Source organism: Polypterus senegalus, chromosome 7 (genome assembly GCF_016835505.1).
Source record: "Polypterus senegalus isolate Bchr_013 chromosome 7, ASM1683550v1, whole genome shotgun sequence".
NCBI classification, from domain to species: domain Eukaryota; kingdom Metazoa; phylum Chordata; class Cladistia; order Polypteriformes; family Polypteridae; genus Polypterus; species Polypterus senegalus.
This window is the reverse complement of record NC_053160.1, coordinates 70056173-70068457: the sequence shown is the minus strand read 5'-3', so window position 1 is coordinate 70068457 and position 12285 is coordinate 70056173. Positions and strand designations below refer to the sequence as shown.

Sequence of the window (12285 nt, the reverse complement as noted above, 5' to 3'; positions counted from 1 at the left end):
TGGTGGTGGTGTAATGGTGTGGGGGATGTTTTCTTGGCACACTTTAGGCCCCTTAGTGCAAATTGGGCATCGTTGCCACGGGCTACCGGAGCATTGTTTCTGACCATGTCCATCCCTTCATGACCACCATGTACCCATCCTCTGATGGCTACTTCCAGCAGGATAATGCACCATGTCACAAAGCTCGAATCATTTCAAATTGGTTTCTTGAACATGACAATGAGTTCACTGTACTAAAATGGCCCCCACAGTCACCAGATCTCAACCCAATAGAGCATCTTTGGGATGTGGTGGAACGGGAGCTTCATGCCCTGGATGTGCATCCCACAAATCTCCATCAACTGCAAGATGCTATCCTATCAATATGGGCCAACATTTCTAAAGAATGCTTTCAGCACCTTGTTGAATCAATGCCACATAGAATTAAGGCAGTTCTGAAGGCAAAAGGGGGTCAAACACCGTATTAGTATGGTGTTCCTAATAATCCTTTAGGTGAGTGTATGTGTATTTGTATATGTGTATGTGTATGTATGTGTTATATGTATCTGTATATATATGTTGATATGTGTATATGTATATATATATGTAGATGTGTATATGTATATATGTAGATATGTGTATATATTTATATATGTTTATGTGTGTGTGTGTGTGTGTGTGTTTTATATTTATATATATATATATATATATATATATATATATATATATATATATATATATATATATATATATAAAATACAAAATACCAGCGGAGAAGTAGTGTGTTAAAGAAGTTATGAAAAGAAAAGCAAACATTTTAAAAATAACGTAAGATGATTGTTAATGTAATTGTTTTGTTATTGATATGAGTGTTGTTGTCATATATTTTATATATATATATATAAATATATATATATATACACACACACATCTATACACACATATATATATATATATATATACATACTGTATATACACATATACATATCTACATATATACTGTATATACACATATATATATATACAAATCTACATATATATATCCACATATATATATATTAGGTGGGACTCGATTAAAAAATTAATCCAATTAATTAGAGGCTGTGTAAGAATTAATCTTGATTAATCGTATGTAATCGCACACGTAAATTTGCCCCAAATCGCAAATTGTTTTTTTTTTAATTTAAAAGTGTTTTAGTGGGCGACAGAATCAAATAGACATGTACATGAATATTGTAAACTGAAGCCGTTTTAATTTCTGAAAGAAAAAAAGCCTTTAAACTGCATTTGAATTCAAAACAGAAACAAAAATATCATCCCTGGTTAAAATTGGGCAGACTTAAAAATAAAGTGGTAGTTTAAGTACTTTAAGAAGATTTTCAGAATAGTATTGTCTTTAAATAATAATAACCAAAATTTCAACATAAAGTGCAGTTTTTCTTCTTAAAAAAATAAGTCAGAAACATAAAAGGTAATTTGACCAACTTAATCTTTAAACTCTGAGTAACCTTAGCCAAAATTATTTTGTACATTAGGCTAAAACAGTGTGTTCATTGAACATTTTGTAATTAGATGTAATCAGAATTACTAACGGTCACGGAAGTCCAATGATCCCCAGTAAGAGCCACAAAGTCCGCTTTCTGTAATGCATCTAATTTTGCTTGCTTTTCAGTGTGCACAAAACCATGCTTTTATCAAGGCTTCGGAAGTCGAAATGATCAGTCGTAGAACGCGCTTTATTCCGACTCTAACATTTTTGTAGCTGTGATGTGTGCATCACTGTAATGGATGTACCAGGAAATCATGCATTGACAAAAGTTCCCTTTTGCTTGGAATTGAAAGTGTGATTAAATGCGTTATTTTTTTAACGCGTTATGGAGTACATGCATTGAAGCTTCTCAGCTGTGCTTGTGCTAATAAAGGGAAACATTTTAAAAATAACGTAACATGATTCTGTGTTAACCGAATATTTTTTCATATGTCTCAAACCAAGGAGATGCGAAGGTAAAATGAATCGGTAGCGCGTACATACTCAGTGCATCCCCTCTCGGGAATCGAACCTCGAATGTCGGCATTAGAGGCGAAGACTCTACAATTACGCCACAGCGTGTGGCTTGTCTATGCGAGAGTATGTACTGTAGATCGGGGTATATATATACATTTATATATATACCCGTGTACCGCAGTGGAGAAGTAGAAGTTATGAAAAAGGGAACATTTTAAAAATAACGTAACATGATTGTCAATATACAGTAATTGTTTTGTGAGTGTTATTGAATGTTGCTGTCATCAAGGATTTGATTATCATTATTTGTTTCAATCAGGGTCATATTTGTACGATGTGTTGTGTTCAAGTTACATTCCGTGTTTGTCAATCGTTGTAAAGATAAGAGGTTTCATTCATCGATTAGTTTCTTACTGCATCAATAAACAGCTCGTCTTCCTCTTTATCTGAGATGTGACAAACTGCATGCACGGGTTTTTTTACACTGTCTTCCTTTAGCGGGACATTCACTTTTTCCACCGTGTGCTTTGTTTCCGCAGTAGCTGCACTTATGAATATGATTCTATGTATCAGACGCTTCATATTTTTTTGCTGCCTTCTCAATTGTGTAATTCGGTTTTTGTTCAGCACTCTTTGGAACTGTTGCTTTTGTCTGTGCACTGCGCCAGTTCACGTGAGCCGCTTGGTGTTCTTGCATCGAAGGTTCCCAGCTGTGCTGGTGCCATCTCGTAATGTCAGCTAAGACCCGGCACTTAAAAGTTTCTCTCGCAGTTTCGCTGAGTTTGTGCCAAACACCACCCTGACCATCTCATCTTCCTCTGCATAAGCACAGCAAACACCACCCTGACCATCTCATCTTCCTCTGCATAAGCACAGTCCTTCACACGTGAATATTTACAGGCAGTGTTTGTATTGGATTGCCGCTGATGGACGGCCTTATATGGGCAGGCACTAAATTACAAACGCTAGTGGCAGCCTGTCTATGAACTTAATTTAATATAAACTTACGGTTCACGCCGTGCTTTGTTTCCGCAGTAGCTGTACTTATGAATATGCTTGTATGCATCATTTGCTTCATAATGTTTTTCTGCCTTCTCAATTGTGAAATGGCGTTTTGTGCTCATCGCTGTTTGGAGTTCTTCCTTGTTCTCTACGTACTTACGTAGGAGGCGTGATGATGTCACACGAAACTCCGCCACGCCATCTCCAACTCAACTCTATTACATTATATGTAGAAAAATAGGTTCCAGTTATGACCCTTACGCGTAGAATTTCGAAATGAAACCTGCCCAACTTTTGTAAGTAAGCTGTAAGGAATAAGCCTGCCAAATTTCAGCCTTCTACCTACACGGGAAGTTGGAGAATTAGTGATGAGTCAGTGAGTGAGTGAGTAAGTGAGGGCTTTGCCTTTTATTAGTATAGAGATATATATATATATATATATATATATATATATATATACACATATATATATGACAGCAACACTCATAACAGTGACAAAACAATTACATTGACAATCATGTTATGTTATTTTTAAAATGTTTCCTTTTCTTTTTCATAACTTCTTTAACACACTACTTTTCCGCTGCGAAGCGCGGGTATTTTGGTAGTATACAATAAATTGAGACAGAGAATCTATATATACTTTACAAATTAAATAAATGAATATGCTAAATATTTCATTGTAAATTTCATTAAGTATTTCCTCGTCATTATCATTTTTATTAAAAAAAAGTATGTAAATGCTTAATCTAGAAGTGTTTGAGTTTTCTGATCTTTAAATAGCTAGTGTTAACATTTATAGAATCAGTACCTCCACTCAAGATGTCTCCTTCAAATAAATTACATTTTGAATTGTTGATTGCTTAGCTCTTTTTGGAGACACATTTTATGTGCAGCTGGTAGAGAATTAAGAGCAGTTAAAGCAAAATATATACGATGATTTGGAGCATAATGGGGTGACTTTTGCAAAATTCAGGGCAGTAAATCACTGCACATACATTTTATGTGTAAAATGAAAAGAAAACTCTCATTGTAAATCTCTTCACATTGGGAATAGGCATAGTGGCATTAAGCATTTTTTCTATTAGAATAAGTATTTAATGGTCAATTCATCACTGACAATCTCCATGTAAAGGATGGCTTAAGCCCAAACATAATTATGCATCTCACATCACAGGATGGGACTATTGCAAATAACACAGAGGGTCAAGTAAGTGGAGAGATAGAAAACTGATTTTTTTTTTTCAAAAGTCAAAGGTGTGTGTAAATTATATTAAGCTATTTTTCAATTTAGTATGTGACAGCTCTAGTGGAAATAAACTTTGTACCCAGAGTAAACCTGCCTGAGCACAAAGATCACACACAAAAGGAAATCCAACAGGTATACAAGCAGCATGTGATTAACAGGAATTGTTTTGCAAACCCAGTGTCCTTGTTTATTTATTTTTGTAAAGCCCAAAATCGCACAAAGAATGCTTCAATGGGCTTTAACAGGTCATGTTCAATCAACAGACAAAAAAATTTTGCAGGAATAAATACAACACACAAAACAAACAGATTTGGATGTGCTCTTAATTTTCTTGTAATTATTTTGCAGTGACAATAAAGGCTTTCAATTCAATTCAGTAAATGTGGTACTCGTCTCAGAGCTAAATGGTAAATCTATCATTGCCACCGCAATGTGGTATAGCGGGTCCACTGCTCATGTCAAAGGGCCATTTTTAAAATAAATAATCACCGCACTCGCGGCTTAGTGAAGCAGAGTGGCTGAAGTGGTTCCTGGGGTGATTTGCAGTGCGGGCAAGTCTCACTTAACTGCACAGGTGAAGAGTTGTCCGCATCCGTAATTGTTCCCGGGAGCCACTGATTGCCACAGGTGAATCATGTCCCCATCATAAATAGAAGCGTGAGGCGGCTAGAAGAAAGAGAAGGAAAAAGAAAGACGGAGGTTGCAGGAAGCAACATAGAGAGAGAGCCGGTGCGAACGGACTGGACTGTTGAGCCCTAGCAGGGGTGTTTGCCCAACACCTAGGGCAGTTGGTATTGGTCGCTCCCGCTGAGCATTTTATTAAGGAACGGGAGTGACCGACAGAAGGACAACTGGCTGCGTAAGGCTGAGAAGGCAGCGGGAGTCGGGAGGCTTGGAAGTAGAAGCCCCAACGTGAGTGTCCTGGCCGTTGGGTAAAAAGCCAAGTCTCGATCTTGGGGAGGGTGACTCTCCTGTTGCGGGGCCCAGATGGGAGAAGCAGGAGAGCTGCCAGGTAAATAGAAGACACCGGGCTTTATTTTAAAGAACTGCTTCCAGCATTATTTTAACCTTGTTGTTTTTCTATTTATTGAATTTTTAATCTCCACGCAGGGTTATTTATTCATTGAAGATTTTTGAAAGGCACTGCACTATTTATTTGGACATTGTTGTTGTTTGTTTGCTGTTTTTAATAAAAGCACTTTTGCACATTTTGCACCATCCCCTTGCTCCATTGTTTGTTCCTCACTGCCGAGCTCATTGGTAACATTACTGATGGTGATGGGTTCAAGGGCTCCCGGATGGACGATGGGAGAATGCAGTGAACCCGCATTGTCACACTCAATAAAACAATATAATATGCCACATTAACAATATAATATAATAATACAGTAATTTGTTTTTGTACAGTGCTCCTCACCAAGTGCAGGTGCAGAGCACCAAAACAGCTCCCAAGGAAGAATGCAAGAATAGGTTATATCAATCACTAAATACAGGCCTAGAACATATAAAAAGTGTTTTTTTTTTTTTAATATACAAAAAAGCAAAATATAAATTAATATTTCAAAACAATCAAAGTTGTGTGCTTACTGCAAAAGCTTTCTAAAGTCAGTTTCTTTAGATAACATTTTTTCAAAGCATCAAGTGTACACTTTTTGGCCTTGGGTTCATTTTTTTTTTTTTTTTGGAACAACTGACTAAAACAGATGTGGTCCCATTAGTGAGATTAAGCAAAAAAAAAGAGTAGCCACAGGGAAGATCAATATTATTTTAAACACAAATATAACTTCTGACCTCCTGAACTTCATTATCAGCCTCACAACTCACTAGCCAAGACCATTTACTAATCACTGTTATAAGCAGTTGTATTATCGTGGAATTTTGCCTTAATATAGCTGCTTTATAGCATCCCACATGTACAGTCTTATCTGGCATTGGACAGCTGCTTTAACACTAGAATTACCAGTGCCTACGAGAAAACTCGTAAATCCGGCCCACTTTAAATCCGTTTGCACCTCTCCGTCAGTGTCTTTTGTCCTGCAAATGTCCCAGTTAAGACAAGCAGCAAGCAGCCTGCTCTTCCATCCCCCCCACTGTCGAAGAACGTTCACAAACTTCTCCCAGCTCATGACTTGTTTGATTATCTGGGAGTGAACTGCTGGAGTTTTAGAGTAGAAATAATAGATCGTTATTTGGAACACATGCTATTCATGTGTGTTCCGTTTCTACAGTAATCTGTTTAAACACATTGTTAAAACAGAAACTTTTTCATATTTTAGTAATATAGTTGTAGCAATCTCTAAAGCATGTGCATGTGCGAGCTCACTGCCACTATTGGAAAATGTCTTTTCCTCAGCTTCTCATCCCAGTGGAAATGTGGCAGTCAGTCACACCAGCTGTTCTTATCACTGTTCCTTGAATATATTGTTATAAATATTCCTGTGTTTGTTATTTTTCATTTGCCTATGCTACAGTTAGTGTTAACTACAACATTGTATATTGTTTTTATGAGTATTAGGTTTCTGCATTATAGTGTCTCCACGTGTACAGCCTTACCTGCATATGGACAGCTGCCTCAAGCAAACAGACATAGATAGCTGTGCCCAAGCAGACCAAATGTTTTTTTCAGACCTGAGCTATGCCCGTGCCAATCACCCAAGTAGGTGCCCGCTCTCCACTCTGCGTGGTATTGAAGACATCTCTTCCTAGCTGCTAACCCCTTCGGGAATATGGCAATCTTGACTGAATGAAACAGTATAAAATTAACATCATTATAAAGAAACTACTAAAAAAACACAGTAAAAACAATAGTAGCAAAAGTAGGAAATGTATTTGAAAAAGCCTTATTAAAAATAAATAAAAATCAAGGTGATGGAAGATGAGTCTTCTAAAGTCTGGATGTCGAGTTGATTCTGATTGGTGTTCTGTCTGCAGAGATCCATGTCAATTTCTTTGGGGTCTTCACCTTGCCTTTCTCTCTCCTGCTCTGCTCTGCCTGCTTTCCTTCCTTCCTTTCTGATCTGTTCAGCATGCAACATAAAACGTAAAAGCCAAAATTCACGTCTGAATTAACAACAATAACAAGAATCCTCAGGTCTTTTCCTTTCTCGGGCTGTTTATCCATTCCGATCCTGATTACCCTAGGTCTAATGAATTAACAATCTTTTTAGGATTCTAAAAGAATGATCTAAAAGATACAAGGATCAAGTCAGTAAAGATACCGAATTTAAAATCAATTTATAACAGTTGTTTAAAAAATATACACAAAGTGTGTTTTAGAATAGGATTAAAGATTCCAGAGCTAAACAGTCCAAGGAGACTTAGTTCAGATAAACTGAAAATATCCAGGTTTTCTAATTTCTGGCTGTGTCCTTATTGGTGGCAGGTTAATCAGTGTTGGTTCACGCAGTTCACATTTAGAGATCTTTTTTGCAGTCCATTTTCTTATTCTACTGTATTTATTGGTTAAAGAACAGTTCAGTATTTTGAGTTGTGAACATTATTATCTTCATTTGGCTTATTTTTATATCAATACTACTGTTATAACTTATAGGCTTTTATTTATTTGTTATTTATAGGCTACAATAGGAAGTTTACAATGTCTGACTGTTTCATGTTCAGGTTTATTCTGTTGGAGTCAGAAGGAAGTCTTAAAATCCAGAATTTTATGAGGATATTTACTCATTGCTTTCTTCAAGAGCAACAGTTTCTGGTAAGTGTATTTATACACATATTCACACACATACAAAAATAATCACATAGTTATACAAGCCTTGGTTATCTGGAATAATGAGGGTGTAAATATCACAGATAACCTAAGATGACATGTAAAACAAAGCTAGTCAAATTGTTTGTGCAACATGAATTATTTTAGATTATTTAGTTAAAATTACATTTGTTGTTTGGAATCACATTTACAATTCTGCACATATATCCAATTACAGTGTTCTATTGGTGTTGACCAACTACTTCTTCAAGAAGTGCCACACATTGGACATGCTTTGCTAGAAGAACCTCCTATCAAGATGAAATTGAGTCTCGAGTTCCTAGAGCTAAACAGTACAATGAATAGTACATGTGCACAGACTCAAATCTGTGTATTTAACAACTGTTGCTATAATTGAAGCTAATACTAAATGTAAAGTTGATAGCACAGAAATCAGTAAAAACACAAAATCATGGTCAGAAAACAGGACAAAGATCTGATTAACAGTTAGGTATAAAAGAATGCAAGGAAGAAACATATTCCACAAAATAAACACAAATTGAAATTTATACTAAAATACAAAATGTAATCAAAAGATGTATTCGTCTTAGCAGAGAAAGTGAAATGTTTGCCCTTCTTTAACTCCCCAATTAAGTAAGTGGCTTAGCAATAATTATTAAAAGGTAAAGATGCCTAGAAATATATAAATTTACATTGTCCATTTAGTTAGTTTTGTGTTGACTGTGGTTGCCTACATGTTACTCTGAACAAGTAACAACTGTCCAATAACTAACTGTTATAGGATGACTGAGGCCAAAGAAGAATGTGTGGTATTAACTTAGTTTCGTGTTCAAGTTATTCCTTGAATTTTCATGGGTGTATTCTATTATTTTCCACAAAAACAGCAAATAGATAAATCATATTATATACTGTCACATTAATGTGCAGTGAGAACAAGCTAGAAGTTTTTAACGTGCACTTATTCATGCCTCAATGACAAAGATGGGTTACTCAGCATAGCACTTACTCTTCTACATACAGTGGTGTGAAAAACTATTTGCCCCCTTCCTGGTTTCTTATTCTTTTGTATGTTTGTCACACAAAATGTTTCTGATCATCAAACACATTTAACCATTAGTCAAATATAACACAAGTAAACACAAAATGCAGTTTTTAAATGATGGTTTTTATTATTTAGGGAGAAAAAATCCAAACCTACATGGCCCTGTGTGAAAAAGTAATTGCCCCTTGTTAAAAATAACCTAACTGTGGTGTATCACACCTGAGTTCAATTTCCGTAGCCACCCCCAGGCCTGATTACTGCCACACCTGTTTCAATCAAGAAATCACTTAAATAGGAGCTGCCTGACACAGAGAAGTAGACCAAAAGCACCTCAAAAGCTAGACATCATGCCAAGATCCAAAGAAATTCAGGATCAAATGAGAACAGAAGTAATTGAGATCTATCAGTCTGGTAAAGGTTATAAAGCCATTTCTAAAGCTTTGGGACTCCAGCGAACCACAGTGAGAGCCATTATCCACAAATGGTAAAAACATGGAACAGTGGTGAACCTTCCCAGGAGTGGCCGGCCGACCAAAATTACCCCAAGAGCGCAGAGACGACTCATCCAAGAGGTCACAAAGACCCCAGGACAACGTCTAAAGAACTGCAGGCCTCACTTGCCTCAATTAAGGTCAGTGTTCACGACTCCACCATAAGAAAGAGACTGGGCAAAACGGCCTGCATGGCAGATTTCCAAGACGCAAACCACTGTTAAGCAAAAAGAACATTAGGGCTCATCTCAATTTTGCTAAGAAACATCTCAATGATTGCCAAGACTTTTGGGAAAATACTTTGTGGACTGATGAGACAAAAGTTGAACTTTTTGGAAGGCAAATGTCCCGTTACATCTGGCGTAAAAGGAACACAGCATTTCAGAAAAAGAACATCATACCAACAGTAAAATATGGTGGTGGTAGTGTGATGGTCTGGGGTTGTTTTGCTGCTTCAGGACCTGGAAGGCTTGCTGTGATAGATGGAACCATGAATTCTACTGTCTACCAAAAAATCCTGAAGGAGAATGTCCGGCCATCTGTTCGTCAACTCAAGCTGAAGCAATCTTGGGTGCTGCAACAGGACAATGACCCAAAACACACCAGCAAATCCACCTCTGAATGGCTGAAGAAAAACAAAATGAAGACTTTGGAGTGGCCTAGTCAAAGTCCTGACCTGAATCCAATTGAGATGCTTTGGCATGACCTTAAAAAGAAAACCCTCAAATAAAGCTGAATTACAACAATTCTGCAAAGATGAGTTGGCCAAAATTCCTCCAGAGCGCTGTAAAAGACTCGCAAACGCTTGATTGCAGTTATTGCTGCTAAGGGTGGCCCGACCAGTTATTAGGTTCAGGGGCAATTACTTTTTCACACAGGGCTATGTAGGTTTGGATTTTTTTTCTCCCTAAATAATAAAAACCATCATTTTAAAAACTGCATTTTGTGTTTACTTGTGTTATATTTGACTAATGGTTAAATGTGTTTGGTGATCAGAAACATTTTGTGTGACAAACATGCAAAAGAATAAGAAATCAGGAAGGGGGCAAATAGTTTTTCACACGACTGTATGTACTCAACAGTACACATACAGTATATGTATACTTATACAAGTGATTTCCTGCCCAGTGCTGCTTGTCTGCTTTAGGTCCACAGAAGCTGAATTGCTTACCATGCTTACTATGACCATAAAATTGTAATAAGGCAGATTCAATAAATGGATAGATGTGATGACAGCAGGTCGTGGTATTTATCTTTGTGATGATGTGTAAATCAAGATTGCTTTCTGCTCAGTATGAAGACTCAGTAGTTCATTTTTACTTGTGTTTTCATTTTTAATTAACTGTAAAATTATAAATGTAGCCCTTACAGTTTATTTAGAATTTTTAATATAGCAATAACCTGCTGTAGCACAACACACACACACGCACATTCTTATTTGTCATAGTGCAGAAGTATGATGATATGTTGCATATTAGTTTGATATGCAAGTCAAAAAGTCACTGTACTCTGTATGTGTGTCAATATTGATATTGTTACTATTACTACTACAAACCAGTTTACATAATGTTATATTCAGAAAATGTCAGGTTTGTTAGACTTTTTACCACTAAATAAACTTGAATGTTTTGATGTTTTTGATGTGATTTCCAGGCAGGTATAAATTGTTGAACCCCTCACAGTTGAAACCATTTTTAATTGCTCTTTGCTCCATAGTAGTATTGTAGTAAAACATAACACAATCCAGAGCCAGAGAAATGATAAAAACAAAGTTGAATCTAATTGTAAATATATTTTTTCAAATCAAATTTTATTTGTTGCATACAAATTATACATACAGTACAAAAGTAGAAAAAAAATTGCTTAGTTGCTCACCTCCAATGACTGTACATTTAAAAAGAATATGAAAGGACAATAACAATAATACTCGACATTATAAATATCAAAAATTATTAACAGAATTTTAATTACGTATACTGTAAATAATAACTAAGTAAATAACTTAACTTAAATCACTAAAGTACGAGAATTAACAATAAGGTATCATGCCTATCTTGACACTTTTACTTATTGAAAATGAGGATGGACTGTGTAGCTTTCTGTATTTATGCAGCACATCACTTTAACATCTTGGAATAAGTAATAGAAATACAAAAAAATCACAAATCTCAAACACAAAGTTGGCATGCTTAAGAACAAACTTACAGAAGATTGGAAAAATTTGTCACACAGCTCATAAAATACTTCTTCAGCTGTGAATACAGTAACTTTCAACATGAAAGAAATGATAACTGTGAAAGTGTTCTCCTCTTGATTATTGTAAAGAAATGTACTATTAACACAGTCTGAGAGTACTAACTATTGTGTTCTCCCCATTAGACGAAGCTTCCTCTAAAAGCCTTTTTTCCTCTTCATTCTCCATGTGTACTGACAGCACTTCTGTTGCATCCCTCAGGTATTTTATTTAGACACATATAAAAAGTATATAAATCACTAGCCTGTGTTAACTTTTGGAGAAACTGTGCTCTTTTACAAACTGTAATACAAATTTATCTTTGTGCTTTACCTTTTCCCTACAGATTTTATTTTTTCTCCAGCCGTCTGGAGTTTTTTTGTTTTTTTCTGTCCCCCCTGGCCATTGAACCTTACTCTTATTCGATGTTAATTAATGTTGATTTATTTTGTTTTATAATTGTGTCTTTCATTTTTCTATTCTTAAATATGTAAAGCACTTTGAGCTACTGTTTGTATGAAAATGTGCTATATAAATAAATGTTGTTGTTGTTACACGCA

General features: G+C 35.9%; 1 protein-coding gene across 1 annotated transcript in view; it reads left to right on the top strand.

The window, feature by feature from the left end:
• Positions 1 to 12285, top strand: part of fancc (FA complementation group C) — a 107117-nt gene that overhangs the window by 70795 nt on the left and 24037 nt on the right. Inside the window, exons 10-11 of the mRNA XM_039758851.1 lie at positions 7854 to 7944; positions 11872 to 11947. Of these exons, the coding sequence (XP_039614785.1) occupies positions 7854 to 7944; positions 11872 to 11947 (167 nt within the window). The remainder of the gene's footprint in view (positions 1 to 7853; positions 7945 to 11871; positions 11948 to 12285) is intronic.